Source organism: Orbicella faveolata, unplaced genomic scaffold (genome assembly GCF_042242905.1).
Source record: "Orbicella faveolata isolate gen_17 unplaced genomic scaffold, um_ofav_v1 contig_46, whole genome shotgun sequence".
NCBI lineage: Eukaryota > Metazoa > Cnidaria > Anthozoa > Scleractinia > Merulinidae > Orbicella > Orbicella faveolata.
In genome coordinates this window covers 3,566,269-3,581,928 of record NW_028301576.1, presented here as the reverse complement: position 1 = coordinate 3,581,928, position 15,660 = coordinate 3,566,269, and the positions used below count along the sequence as shown (strand labels likewise).

The 15,660-nt window shown below is 39.1% G+C and overlaps 3 protein-coding genes across 3 annotated transcripts; 2 read left to right on the top strand and 1 right to left on the bottom strand.

Moving 5' to 3' along the window:
- Positions 1-163: 163 nt before the first annotated feature.
- Positions 164-1,772, top strand: LOC149097994 (adenosine receptor A3-like). Its single transcript, XM_089277594.1, has one exon. The coding sequence runs from the start codon at positions 356-358 to the stop codon at positions 1,382-1,384; it is 1,029 nt and encodes a 342-aa protein (XP_089133720.1). The 5' UTR covers positions 164-355; the 3' UTR covers positions 1,385-1,772.
- Positions 1,773-4,043: 2,271 nt separating this feature from the next.
- Positions 4,044-6,058, top strand: LOC110065932 (adenosine receptor A3-like). The gene has a single exon (XM_089278114.1). It carries the CDS (start codon positions 4,873-4,875, stop codon positions 5,818-5,820), a length of 948 nt encoding a protein of 315 aa, XP_089134240.1. The 5' UTR covers positions 4,044-4,872; the 3' UTR covers positions 5,821-6,058.
- A 7,423-nt stretch (positions 6,059-13,481) lies between these two features.
- LOC149097993 (solute carrier family 22 member 13-like) lies at positions 13,482-14,949 on the bottom strand. Its single transcript, XM_089278264.1, has 2 exons — positions 14,138-14,949; positions 13,482-13,765 (listed from the first exon to the last, which is right to left on the bottom strand). The coding sequence occupies exons 1-2, from the start codon at positions 14,198-14,200 to the stop codon at positions 13,544-13,546; spliced, it is 285 nt and encodes a 94-aa protein (XP_089134390.1). The 5' UTR covers positions 14,201-14,949; the 3' UTR covers positions 13,482-13,543.
- Positions 14,950-15,660: the final 711 nt, after the last annotated feature.

Sequence of the window (15,660 nt, the reverse complement as noted above, 5' to 3'; positions counted from 1 at the left end):
AATGTCTCATCCTGTTGATCGGGTCGATAAATACAGACCAATGGACGTATCAGAGGTTTGTTATACAAATGCGACTTAAGAGTCCATTATGCCTCGTATTTACTCTTCCCCCGGCTCGTTAGCGTACCTGTTAAAACAAACAAATATATATTAAGTTTGACCGCAGACTCAAATACAGTGACATCAGGATAACGTTACTCACGGACAGAAAGTTCTTTAAAGGCACGTACGAAAACCGAAATTCAGCTGGCTGACACTAGGTACTTCCGCTGAATTGAAACAAACTCCTATCTTCTCCATCGATTACTGATGTGTATAAAAACACTGCCTCGCTCAGACCGAGAACTAGGTAAACATGGAAAGCAGTTTGGAAAACACAACTTCGAATAATACGTCTTGTTCGGCGACAGATGTTTTTACCAAAGCAGATGCCATCGCTTGGTGCAGCGCTTTTTCACTAGTATCTGCGCTCATTGTCACAGGAAACCTGCTCACTATTGGTCTGTTTGCCATCTACAAGAAGGGTAGAAAAAACTTCTTTCTTGTAATAAATATGGCATGTGCCGATCTGATGCTAGGAGCTGTTTCCCTTCCTATTTACATTTTCAAGGCAATAATTCCAGTGTTGCGGACGAGTAAGAATTCGCCTCTTACTACTTTTCACAGCGTCTTTTCTGTCGTCTGCTTGCAAGCCTCGATAACTTTTGCGGCCTTGATTTCTTGCGAAAGACTTTACGCCACACATAGGCCCTTGAGACTGCGAACACTGTCAGGGCGAGCATACGTCGTTGTAATTTTTTTGGCGTGGACTGTAGTACTTTTGAGCTCTGCCATACTTTCCGTGTTAAGGGTTTTTGTTTCCAAGGTGGCTTACTTCTCTTTTTGGGTGCCGTACACCTTTATTCTTACATTCATTATTTGTGCTTGTGCTCTTGGCATTTGGAAAACACTTCAATTACACCGGCGTATGTCTTCAATACGACGAAACAGAGCTTTACAAAGCCGACGCCTGACAAAGACCTTGATGCTTATATCTCTTCTTGCTTTGCTGTCGTGGATCCCTATAATTGTTATGAACACATTAGAAGCTTTAAATGTCTCAGTGAACAAAAACCTTTATCACCTGGCAGTTCTCTTAAATGTGTCCAATTGTTGTGTCAATCCCGTGGTCTGCGTATTAAGAATTCCTGAATTTAAAAAGGCCCTTGGTTTCCTCCGGTGTGGAAGAAAATCAGAGATCAGGAACATGAATGCTAATGGCAGAAGAGGTAACAGGGCTTCTGTTTTGACTCCAGCAACACAGCTGAAATCAATAACAACTGATCTTGAGGTGCTGATACCAAGCTCTGATCGTAAGAGCGACGGTCAAACTGTATCAACATGATTACACGTCGATGTCAGTGATTATTCACTAATGCCATTGATTACTCATCGACTACCCATTGATTACCCATCGACTACTTATTGGTTACAGATATATTATTACTGATTAAAAACTGGATCATCGGATAAAGCAATTCGACAATTTTCATTGGCCGGCTTAGTCGTCATGAGTTATGAGCCTTTAAACCATGCTCTAATATGGTAAGCGTAGGCGTGATTTTGGGTCGTTTTCAGTTTTATTTTATTCTAGTTTTCTATATTTTGGTGGCGTTCAGTTAATAGAACAGATAATCCTCTCTCACTTGTTGCATAGTGAGATGATGTTATTGCCAACTCATATCCAACGCGTGCTCGTGGAATATGTACAATAAAATCTTCTTCGATTTTCCGGGATTTTCTTCGTTATAATTTGCTATGGTGAGGTCTATGGTTTGTGCAGCCATGTGCCAGTGATTATGTTAATGACAATGCCTAATCAATGCAGTCAATGATTAATCGATGAAAATGTTGTGGCCTATGGATTATTCACTGATTATCCATTGATCATCGGCAATAATCAATAACTAATCAACTCATTTCCCATCGATTACCCATCGATTACTCATTGATTAAATTGATGCCAACGATTAATTACCTCTAGTTGTTGGTGCTCAGAGACAGAAGTGTATCTTTTTCATGCCTCTCATCCGTCTCCCGTAGTTCTTTCGGGCATCCTCCTAGGACATTGTATGTGCGTGTTTTAGCGTCCTCGCCGTTACTGGGCAAAGGAAAGGGTATTCACAGTAATAATAAGCAGATAATAATAATAACAATAATAGTAATAATAATAATAATAATAATAATAATAATAATAGATTTATATAAAGCTAAAATTAAAAAAATATTCTTAAGCGCTTTACAGTGTAAGATTAAGTTTACAGTAAAAATATAGAAAAATGAATTTAAAAAATAATACAGTGTAAAAAACATATTATAAGACTATGGCATGCTATACGCTAATTTTAAAAAAGTGAGTTTTTAACTTAGATTTAAAAACAGTCAGTAAATCCTAGTTTCAGATTTCATTAAGCGGTTATGGACTTTTGCCCATCGCCATTTCCATCCCAACCTCATATGTGTTTCTAGTAAACAAGTTTCAGGTTAGGTAGCGCTGATTTCTACATGTAAAGGATAGTCAGGGAAAAAGCATAAAAACGTCTTTCAAAATTCAACTTAATGCTCGATATTGAAATTTGCTTTTGTCATTCATCCTTTGTCTCTAAGTGTAAATTACTGTAAAACATTAGTCACTTAATTTAAGGTGGCTGGCAGCAGTTTCAGCACTTTTTGAGACTTAAATGTTGACGGGTCACTACAATCACTATTTATCAGTGATGCTCCGAGTGTGATGCAACAGCAACAACAACAGCAAAATTACAGTTAAATTGAAGACTGCTGATCTGTAGTGCAAGCTTTTCTTTTAGCATATTTTAGAGATCAGAATTACTATAGCCACTGGGAAGGGTTTTGGAGGTAAAGCGTTTTGAAATCTACTATAGGAAAATTCATTACCTGACTCGTGAATTCCACGTTAATAAAATTTCACTTGACAAACCGACATCGCACGAATCGCGTAAAAATTTTACTGCAGGGCAGATTGACTTGCACTTTCAAAAAGACGTGTTTGGTTTTTGGCTTCATCGACGGCGACAATGGTTTTGAAAATATGATTAAAAGATATTGTATCTAATCGGTTTTTGAGTTGAATATACCTCGCTGAATACCTCACCTAGGTAATCAATCAGGGTGCGAGAATTCTCTGAGCTATGCGATTCTTCATGTAATTCAACATGATCTGAAAGCTTACAGAAACCAGTAGTATCACTCTAAAAAACGTTCAGATATTCTGTTCAGTGTTTGAAAGGATAAATCAGGCTCTCTGTCATTGCTGGCAAAATATGTTTTCTTTCTTTAGCTGACCAATAACGTGGACCCAAACTAAGTTTTGAACTTCGAATTCAGGTTGCAATGAACGCTCAAGAGGTAAAAATTGGGCTTTTCATTTCTCGCCACAAACTCAAACATCTCTGATTATGTTGACGCTATCAAACGAAAAGATTTTGTCTTACAGACTGAATATTCAGACCCCGTCCTCCGGTGGTGGGTGCATTTGTTAGGGAGTAAGACAAGGCTTGGGCAATCTTATGTAAAAACAGAAAAATCTTCTTAAAAACTATACGTAATCGTTAGAACATAAAAATACAGGAAGTTTCAAAATCATTTCCCACCGGAAGAGAAATGCAGTCCGTCGTCCCTTGCCAACTGCTACAGCTAATTAACTGTGAAAGTTTAAACTGACGCATGTACTGTCACTGAATATCGAGGATAAAAGGGTTTCTAATGAATATGAACATTCCGCGGTTAATAATTGATGAACTTAGATAACGGAATAAGTGAAGTCCTAGTACATACAACTTGCACTGCATGTATCTGGCTGGGGGCCTCATATGAGCCCGGTTGACCGGGCTGGCCCGGCTACCGAGAACTCGCCGAACTCAAATTTTCTTTGTTTAAAATTCGATTGTGTTCATAGGAAGAAGGCGGGCCACCCCGGTTACCGAGGTCTCGAATTTTACAACCGAGATCTCGGCAAGCGGGATGAACATCTTTCCATATGAACACACAACAAAATTCGTGCCGGTAACTGAGCCAGACAGGCAATATGAAGAGGCCCTGGGAACCGTTGTACAGTTCAATCGAGAAATTGTTTCGTTCCTTTTTTGGCGGGAGTTTTAGAGATCATTTAGCCTGAAATATTTTCGAACGCAATGATGCCATAGCAGCTGTTCTATAAATTTGTCTTTCTCTGTGCATGGAAGAGAAAATACTTTGGGATGTTCCTAGTTGATGATATATTGCATAATTTTCTTTTCAAATTCGTGAAAACAGTAAAGGCAAGTGTCAATCTATGACTCTGATATTAATTCTTTTTTGTTTTAAACAATTCAGTTACAAAGTGCTTAGCCATATAGATTAAGTAACAGCATCTTTTTTCTTTTAACGTCTTTTGAATTAATTGCCGCGGATACGCTAAAACGTAACGCATAGCGTAATTTAATAGCGTAATATAAGACGCTAATTGTGGGTCGTTAACCAAGCGCATTGACCAAGCGTGTGTATGGCGAGGTCATTACACAACCATCATGAATTAGATTCATGGGGCAATGTATGCTCCATCTTGCCCGTTGAGTAACCAATCAGCGTAGCATTTGGTTTATGTTGGCCGCTGGCGGAGTCAGCCATGTAATAAGAGACGGTTTATTAAGGTAAGGTTACTCAGGTAAAAAAACAAAAACCCTGAAAATTAATGCAAAAGACTACCGCGTAGTAACATATGGTGGTTCTTCTCTTGAATTGGAACGCACTCCTATCATCGCTATCTCACAAGCACACAGCTATTCCTTGAAAAAGTTAGCCTTTGTCCTCGCTCAGTTTGAAAACTCAGTGAACATGGGAAGCAGTTTTGACAGCGCAACCTCGAACAATGCTTTTGCCAAAGCAGAAGTCATCGCTTGGTGCAGCGCTTTTTCACTGATATCTGTGCTCATTGTCACAGGAAACCTGCTCACTATTATTCTCTTTGCCGTCAACAAAAAAGTTAGGAAAAAGTGTTTCTTTCTGGTCGTTAATATGGCATGTGCTGATCTGCTGGTTGGGGCTGTTTCTCTGCCTATTAAGATTATAACGCCATTGTTACGGGAAGAGAGGATGAGTTTGCCAGTAGCGACTTTTCTCAACATCGTTACTGTCGTCTGCTTGCAAGCCACGATAACTTTTGCTGCCTTGATATCTTTAGAAAGAGTTTATGCCACATGTTGGCCGCTTAAATACCGAACACTGTCAGGGCAAGCATACAACGTTGTAATTATTTTGGCGTGGATTTTAGTACTTCTGAGCTCTACCATACTTTCCGTGTTGAGGGTTTTTGTTTACGAGGTAGCTTATTACTCGCTTTGGGTGACGTATACCTTTACTCTCACATTCATTATTTGCGTTTGTACTCTCGGCATATGGAGAAAATTTGAAAACCGGCGTATGCCTTCACTGACACAGCAAAACAGAGCTTTACAAAGCCGACGCTTGACAAAGACCTTGATGCTCGTATCTCTTCTTGCTTTGATGTCGTGGATCCCTATAATTATTATAAACATATTAGAAGCTACAAATGTCTCAGTAAATAAGAACATTTATCTCCTGGCGGTTCTTTTAAATGTGTCCAACTGCTGTGCCAATCCCGTTGTCTACGCATTGCGAGTTTCTGAGTTCAGAAAAGCCTTTTTTAGTTCACGGAGGATGAACGCTAATGGCGGAAGAAGTAACAGGTATTCTATCTCGACTCCAGCGACACAGCTGAAATCAACAACAACTGATCTTAAGGTGTTGGATACCAAGCTCTAATCGTAAGATTTAGGGTGAGAAACCGTACAGGAACTATACATAAAATGCGGGGACACGACAAAACAAAATCTTAAACTAAGATAAAAACTTGTTTCAAAATTTAACTTATTGTTCGATGTTAAACCTTGCTTTTAATGAGTCGTACATTTTTATTCTTGTTTTTACTTTTACAAGTGTACTTTGTTGATTCAGTTGCAGTGTTAAGTTGCAAAATAAAGAATATACCTTATATTACGAACTGTGACTCGCTATTGACTTGGCTGCCTATTGATGGACGTTAAGACAGACTTTACAACATATTTCGCCTGATTTCGTAGATACATCACGTAGAAAATCTTTTTTGGGGGGGGGGGGGGGAGGGGTGAATTCAGTTCTCAGACACGTTGCATCCTTCGCTCGATTAAAAAGGCCACCTGGCTTTGATCACAGTGGTCAAAATTTGTTGTGGACTCACGAGGCGCAGCATCCTCGGAGACCCAGGGGCTACTAGCCGGGACGAAGCGATATTTTCGGGCGAGAGTTTACTTCAAGAGCTGAAGAGCCCCTGGGAGCTTACCGAGCCAGTTCCAGAAGTGGTCAAATTCCGTCCCGCAGATTGGCCAGAAAAATATTATGAACATTGAGGTCGAGGGGAAACAAAACTCGCTGTTTCCCGCGGGGCTAGTCATTAAGTGTTTTGTTGTACCTCCCAACTCAAAAGTTGAAAAAAAGAACTGCGAAGAAATTGTTTGCTTTACGCCGGCTGGCTCACAAATTTGCCGCGCTTTAAAGGAGCACGACCTGATCACGTGCGAGTCGAAAGTTCATGTTGTTGTCTCCCTAAGGAGTTAGTGAGTTTTGTTCGTCCGAGGGAGTTAGTGAGTTTTAACCCACGACACGTGACACGCTTTCCTCCAATCGGAAAACGTATTTGAGTCGGGAGGTATAGCAAAACATTTTGACCACTAAGATGACGCGTATCGTTGCCGATAAGAGTACAGACCACGCTACACCACATTCGATTTGTTAAATATTAGGTAGAAATAGTAGAAATCCGCTGTCCTGTGCTTTGTATGAGCGCTTATCCGGGACTTTTAGCTAGAAAACATCGAGAGGGAGCTTTAAGCGGCTATTTTGGATGATAGTTGAGGAGATTCGAACAGGTTTTTTGCGGTTTAGCGTGTTAGAAGCGCAACGATGTAGGACAATTTTCTGACACGTTTTCAAGGTGGGTGAAGAACTTTTGTTTTTTACACCCTCGAGCTCGTCATTGATTGAATCGAAGTGCTGCTATTTGAAAGTTTCGAGTAACAGTTACGAGGACTTAAAGCAAGTGCCAAAGTTCTTCAAACTACTGAAGACGGCCGAGCGCTTTATCTGTACAGTATTAAACTCTCAGTAATTTTTATAATTTTACTGAACTGCTTTGATTTCATTTTTCAACAGAAAATGGCGTAAAAGAGAAGTTCCATTGTTAAACCGGTAGCTAGAATCATGGCATTTCAAAGTGACTAACATTGGCTTGCCACTGTAATAAGCTTTAATGATTGCAAATAATCTATGGATATGATGGTCTTAAATCCCGCCATTTGTTACACGTCCCATCAGACAAAGAAAACAACTTTCTAAAGGACAACATGCCACAATAAATCCGTTCAATTTAAAACGTGCCCATCATCTCCTTCCAATGTATGCGAACAAACTAAGCTTAATCTGGCTTCTTTTAAGCAACTTAGAGGTATACACATCAGGGCGGAAATCAGATGAAACATCGATAGCCACACATTTGAAAGACTTCCAACACGAAACGTTGTTGATACTAATAAAATAGATCTGCACACAGAGTTACGCATAAAGTTTGGCACGTTGCACGTACATGTGATAAACACAGGGTTTAGTTTCTGAAGTGAAAAGCTTCTAAAAAACTATAAACAATCAAGCATAGATCTGCATTTCTTCAATATAGAAAATTGTTTGCCATTTATGTATTCTGACATCTTTCAGACGGAGATAATGAATAATTGGGACAGAAACATTTCCTCTGAATTTGCATCCGGACGTTTTAACATGAAATTAAACTCCATTTGTTACAGGTCTCATGGAAAAATAATTGACTATACCGTAAATAAACAGCGTTTATGTGACATATTCATTTTAGCAAGATGGAGAGAAAGACATTGAATATTGATCGAGACACTAGCTCTGCAAAAAAGGTTTCTAACCTAAAAATGCTGAGCTTTAAGGGTTGCCACCCAGTTGTGCGTTGAATATATCAGTCCATTGACGCAGTTCTTGACCTGTTTTCTTTTCAAAATTGTCTTTAATTTTGTTGTATAGCTTGCTCATATTTCAGAAATGTTTAATGTAGATCTATGTAATATCAAGAATTATTTCTCTGCAAATGCGTATACTTACTACAGTTTTCACTGTTACGCTACCTTCGACATCAAAACGACTTCCGTCAATCAAACAATGGTACCTTGTATACAGTATGCAGAAACGGCTTCACACTGACGGCGAAAATGTCGAGGATGACGCAATCTTCAGTAAATTTGAATGCGAACAGCGAAGGTAGCTATGACTGTTCCTTAGGCCCAATCTGGAGTTGCAGTCGGCGGAGGGCTCGTTGGGAAATCTGTCTTTTGATGCCGATACTTATCTTCTCTTTGCATAACCTATTTATCGAGCAGCAAAATCCGGCGCGCCCTCACATTAGCTTATAATTAACGTCCTGTAAAGTCCAGGGATGTGGCAGACGATACGTGTTTACAGCCTTCTGGGATTCTGCATCTCCACTTACGGTTTTTGTGTACAACACGATTTCTCTCTGCAAGTTGGAAAATGACATTAGTGTCGCGGCAAAAGTCACGGGGATTCGCCTTCGACCGGCCGACAACAACTGCAAATTGATTTCATGAAGCATGACAATGAATCACTAAGTTACTACGTTAGCTGGACTGTTCGATGTTTGTGTGCCTTCGTATGATGATAGTTCGATATTTACTTTTTCAAAGCTATCTTCGCTGTTACCGACATTTTCGCTATGAGTGTGAAACCGCCGTTTCTGTAGACCAGAATTCCCGATATAAAGTACCGCCCTTTGACTGAAAGAAGTCTATTGCAAAGAGTGTTTTAATTTCGAAGGTCTTGTAGCAGTGAAAACAATGGTTGTGTGGCGCCATCTGCTCTTTTCAAGAATTTTCTGCGAATTTCCGTGAAAACAAAAGTGACATTAATGTGTATTTTTACTCTCCCAATTTAAAAGCATATGCTAATTCTGGTAGCTGTTGTTGTCTTATGTCTCCTCGCAACAAAACGGTATGCATATTTTTTGTACCGAGCCGTTATCATTTATCTTTAATTTATGAAACAGATGAAAACGTCTTTTTTGTTCAATCTTTATCAGTGTGTTCCTAATAAAAAGAGGCAGAGAAAAAAAATCGTCTCAGCGCGATTCCTTCGTCCGGTTATATTACGACATCGATCAGAATCGCTGACATAGGCGATGGCAATTTAAATAATGCACTAAGAACTTCAAACCTGACGGGTACTTTCTAATGTAAGGATTATTGATAACTAAGCCGTTCTCTTATAATCGCCATTTCTAAGCGAACAACTACACTAAAACTCCGTTTCATCAAGTGCAAGGTGGAAATTTTTCCTCGTGTTCAGCCGCAATGAAAACCTAATTCTCGCGTCTAAAATCCATTCTTAATTCACGTCCTCAAATCAAGTGAATGGAACCGAGTTCAGAAAACACTACCTCGCCAAGAAATGGATCTTGGCCAGCCACAAATGCTCCTTTCAAAGTGACAGGCATCGCATTTTGCTCTGCTTTTGCACTGGAAGCTGTACTGGTTGCCGTCGGAAACTTGCTCACAATTGTTCTCTTTGCAGTCAACAGGAATCTTCGTAAAAAGAATTTGTTGACGGTCGTCAATATGGCGTTTGCTGATCTGATGTTAGGAACTGTATCTCTGCCCATGAACACTTACTTGGTCGGGGGAGAATTTAAACTTTGGTTATATAGAAGGGACACCACTTCCAAGATTTTCTACAGAGTCTTGGATGATGTTTTTATGCAGGCCTCAATACTAGCCGCGGCTTTGATATCTGGCGAGAGATTTTACGCCATACATTGGCCACTGAAACACCGAATTCTGTCAACCAGAGAATACTACATTGCCATTTCAATAGCATGGGCAGTAGCTTTTGCAGTTTCTGCGATTCTTTCCCTTTTATCTTTTTTTGTTTCCATAAAAGGATTCTTACATTTTTGGTTACCATACACTTTGGTCCTAATGTTCATCCTGTTTGGTTGTAATTTTAGCATTTGGAGAAAGTTTCGAAGTGGTCGCACCTTCCCGATGCAACAAAACAGAGCTTCACAAAATCAACGCCTGGTAAAGACCTTGTTATTGATATCTATCCTTGCTTTACTCTCGTGGATACCTTTAATTGTTATGAACACTCTATTCGTTTTTAACTGTTCGATAAATTGGAGAGTTTATTATGGGGCTTCGTTTTTGAATTTCTCTAACTCTTTAGTCAATCCAGTTGTCTATGCATTAAGGATTCCTGAATTCAAAAGGACTTTAGGCTCCGTGTGCTGTTGTAGAAAGCGGCTGGCGATTAAGAGTGTGACGTCAAAAAAAAGAAGAGGAAACAAGTTTACTGATTTAATTCCAGAGACGCAGTTAAAAGCAATGTCTACAAGTCCAGAAATTTTAGATACTAGGTTATAATCAAGGATCAAGGGACGAGAAAATTAAATTAGTTCGTGTAGTGTGATCGTCCGGGTGAGTGTAGTTCTGAAAAGAACTGTTGTTGGTGACTGACGTTTCGACAACCTGAACGGAAGTCATCTTCAGAGTCAACTTGACTCTGAAGATGACTTCCGTTCAGGTTGTCGAAACGTCAGTCACCAACAACAGTTCTTTTCAGAACTACACTCACCCGTACGATCACACTATACGAACTACTGATACTCCTGGGTTCAAACCATTTACTGTGTTATCGAAATTAAATTAATCGACGATATCATTTCCGGATGACTGGCTGTGATGTAAACAAGAGGCTCAAAGTAGCCTATACTCATGCGCAGGAGGTTACAACTCGTATAAAATTGATACGCAATGCGTACATAGTGAGACAAGCAATTCGAAAACCGTTGCCATCTGACAACTAGAAATAATACGGGAGCAACGCTAACTCGAAAAAAGTGCATCATAGATTTAAGATATAGACAATGAAAATACCGGAGAGAAGATAAGTGCTGTAACGCAATATGTCATCTTTGTTACAAGGACATCGTCGGGCGAATAACAAAGCGAGCCGAGAAATAAAAAAAGGATCAGAATTGCGAATTGGATGAAATATCTTTTTTCATAGGAATTCTGGACTAAATCTATTTTAGGCATTTTCTGTTTAAGTGTTAAACTCGTTTATGTTGGTTGTTAGGAATATATACCAGTACTGGGTCATTGTATCAAATATCAACTTTGCCTTAATTCCATTATATTTGTAATTTGATCTTAAAGTAGTCTTGAAACTTGATTAAGTAACACTACTCCTCAGTAGGCACCTGGTGTTTTTTATGTGTTGTTTCATGCAATGCCATATTTTCGTAAAATATCATTATATATATCTATACACATGTTGCTAAAAACTTAATAGGTTCAACAATTGATACAAAATAAAAGGTGTACAAGACTAACCAAGAAGCAGAAAAAGAGAAAAGAAAAAAAAAATTAAACACACAAGCGCACTCTGTTCGGGCAAAAGTGTTAATTAGCTGACATTGTTCCTCACATTCTTCTTGACTCCTTTAGACGAAATCCGATAGGAAATCGAGCAATTTCAGTTTTTAATGGACAAAAACCTTGTACTAGAAAAACTCTAAGTATAGTACAATCCTTCTTGCGTTTTTTTAAAAGCTAAAGGTATAAACAGTTGTCTGAAATAACACCAGAAACATTTTCTCATGGGAACTCGAGAAAGTAAATTTCAAAGTTCAGAGAAATTGTCAGGTAAAACACAGGTAAAATTTCATCATCAGTTTCATTTCACCACTACTTCAAGTGTTTCATATATTACTTCAAAATTTGTTTTCGACATTTGGTGTTGTCAGAAATGATTTCTTTTGAGAAGATATTTAAAACAGTCGCACAAAAATTTCCAAGTTTTTGTCCACTTGTTACTCCACGGGTAGCCCAAGCTCTCTCTATGAACCACACAAGCAACACGATATGGCATTGAATTTTAAGGGTTTATATGGGATTGTCTACAAGATATCCATGGAGGTAGTTAAAAGTGAAAATTCTCAATAAAAATGGCTTACCTTATTCCATACGTGTGTTGTTTGCTCCTAGTGTGGTTATTTTGCCGATTTAACTTGATTTAAGCGACTTTTTTGAATTCCGGTTTTCCCTTCGTAAAGAGAGAACACGGTCCTCATAAAGAGAGGACAAGGTACTCTCTATATGAAGGGAAAACCGGAATTCAAAAAAGTCCTCAAACCGTCCGTTGTATGCGGCCTACTTTAGTTAATTAGTTTCGTGTAAACAGCTTCTCTAATAACTGCGGTTTAGTTACGAAACCTCGGTAAGCAGTAACCGTAGTAAATCTCTCCCGTGAAAACACGGCATAAGAAGGTCACGTTTACAGAAGTAGTTGTGGCGTTAGTGCCCAGTGCCCATACGAGTGGTTATTAATCACAATGATCTTTTCAGTATTTCTAGCGGTCTTTGTAGCCTTCGGTCGGTGCGAGGAGAGTTGGGGGGTGGGTGGGGGGTCATTCCCATGTGAAATGGTCGAGAGCCTCAAAGGGACCGTCAAAAGTACTTCCAGAAGACCAAAACAGCCCGGTCTACATAAGGTTAATTTACCACTCCAGTGATACAGAGCCACTTTATGCAAGGCATGAATAGATGTACGTTTGCTACATGATTACCGTGCATCGATGATTAGACTAACCACGTTTTTTAACTTATGAAATTTGATCGGACTTCTGACTTGCCAAGGTTACGTTTTGAAAGTCACTATTACTTCCATGCGTAACTTTGAATTACTAATTAACAAATTAATAACTTCATGTAAGTGTCGAGTGTATTTAGCACTGTTGTGCTAATTTGAGACACTATAAATGAATAAATAAATAAATAAATAAATAAATAGATATTGTAACAGAACATAAACTATTACGAATCCCAACTGGTGGGAGGCTGACCAGTTGGCTATTTACACAACGCAGTCGAGAAGTTGAGTTCGGGACTACCGAGAACAAATCCAGATAGCGGTAGCGATTTTATTGAAGGTCTGGGAAAAGTCAGGGAGTTTTGTATCAGGTCAGGGAATTTCTTAATCCCTGTTGAAAAGTACGGGAATTTTATCTTAAGGTTGCCGCAGATTGTTTTATTAGATGTTTTGTATAGACAAGGCAATTTTGTTTTAAAAATTACCTGAGCCATCCTTATTTTTGTTGACACATGGCCAGAACAGTCATCCTGCAGGGTCAGTGAAAATTGCTTTACAGTCAGTGAGAGGTCAGGGGAAAGTCAGAGATATTTTTTGTTCCGGTGTGTGGCAACCCTGACTCCTGTTGATGTATCTTGTATTGCTGTTGATGCTGAATCCGGGGTGTGTTATATATAGCCATTTGGAGATTCCAATTAATCAATCAATTAAAATTAATCAATCAATTTTATTCACAAATCATTTAATTTATTGCTGAATTTACATGTACTCATACGAGGTTGTCCGTAGGAGGAACAAGAGGCTCCCTTTCATCAGTTCCGAGGAAATCATTGTCGCTTTCAACAGTCTCAGTGCTGCACTCCTGTTTCTCTTGGTCGATATTTTCCAGCGTTGGTTTGAAGCGGGTTTCCGGCAACAACAAGCAGAGTAACCCAGCGATCAAGGCTAATACTCCCATGACTCCATAAGGAAGGATGGGGTGCACTCGTCCCTATCAAAGAAAATTTACGCGCCGAAAAAATTATCTACATCATCATATTACACTTCCGGATACACGCTGGCTTCACAGCAGTAACAGAGGATATTGGCGGCGAGCAGATTAGGTCAGGAAAAAATAACAACCACTATATGTTGGATTAAAACAATTCAAATTTTGAGCATATTTGTTTTAATACATTTAGAGAGGAAGCAACATCAGCCTCAGGGCCTGTTTACAAGGAGGATAAACTAGGGTAAACTAAGGTAAACTAGGGTAACCCTCTTGCTACTTCGCCATGACATTATCAAAGTAGTCTGTCGATCCACTGGGCTATCGCCTCGTGGATCCACAGCTAATTCGTTTGCGTCTGTTTATGATACTTACCAAGAAAATGACGTAAGTAGAGAGAAAAGAACCAACTCTGGAACAGACCAAAGATGCACTCATACCAACATTTCTAAAAATGTCAAAAGAGCAATTAACTGCTAAGAGGCCGCGGTCTTAATCTTTGTCTAATAAACAGTCTTTTTGTTTCTCGACTTTTTCAGCGCAACAGACTTTTTTTTTTGCTTTTTTCATTCTCAACTCTCTAAAAGAACCTATTTTCATAAGACAGAGAAGGTAACAAGGACGTTTGTGGCTGAAAACGACTACCACGGAGGAATACCACGGATGAATACGTATTACTACTGACTGTTAATAAATTTTTTCGCCGTTATAAATTCTTTTAACGTTAGCTGACCATTATGGGATCTCTCTGTTATGTTTGTTACTACCACTGTGAGACGTTAAGCTATTTTACTATATAAATACTTATTTTTTTCTCAAGCATCTGAGCGGGCCGGAATCCTAAATCCTCGAATTTTATTAGCTAATCACGCGCTCGTGACCGGTCCAGCTTTTTATGATACGGCCCACGGGCCGGATTTTTTACCCAATCTTGTGCCTTTTTACACTTCCATCGACGATTAGTCAACGTAAGTTTATCTCTGTTCACTTTAAAATGGCAAGGAAAGTCACTCTAAGTAAATTCAATTGAGTGTTTTGAGGTTGTGAGTGGTTGCTCGGTTGTTTGTAGCTTGGCGCTGTAATGGCGCGTAATCCTGTGTTTCTCTCTCCGTAAAATTTGTGTTGAGTTTACCTCTCTGATCGTTGCTGTATTTAGGGGAATGTCTGTGGGATACACTTAACGAAGTTCCTCTCTTTCTGCTCTTCAATTTACGGTAGAAAAGTCTGATTTCAAGTGATTTTAATTGCAACGGCTGACAAAAACAATTTTGGAGAACTTAACTGATGAAATAAATGCAACTAACTTAAAGTAGGTCGAAAAAAACTTTGTCTACTATCTGAGTTACTCGCTCGTTGCCAAGATTTTGTCTTGCCAAGATTTTGGCATTGTCTTGCCTATTGATGTCCGCTAAGAGCTACTTAGATAAATTCTATAGAGAAATGTAACTAAATGCTCAGTTGCCGTCATTAATCACTGTAAAAACCGGTGTTGTCACAATTACGGAATGCGTAAAAGTTTTACATCAATGAGAAAAGTTAGGTGTTCACTTCGTCGCAACTTTGTCCATGAATGAACTAATGGAGACGTAGATTTAGACAAAAAAAATGCAAATTACTTACAAATAAAATCGCAGATCGAGGTTACCTCTCTTGGAACAAGGCCTGGACGCTGTTTTTTAATGGGGAAGCTGAAATTTGGGTTTTCAAGTTCGACTTGCTGATAGAAAAAGGGCTTACCACTGCTTTAGCAAGGTCACTTTAATTTTATCAATACGATGTGGTTTGACGACGAAGCCATGATTGAAAAAAAGGTATCTTATGAACCCCATGGTACGTACGGTTATAAATAGCCTCGATACACACCGTGCAAGTTATGCTTGTAAAAGTTGTCATACCTG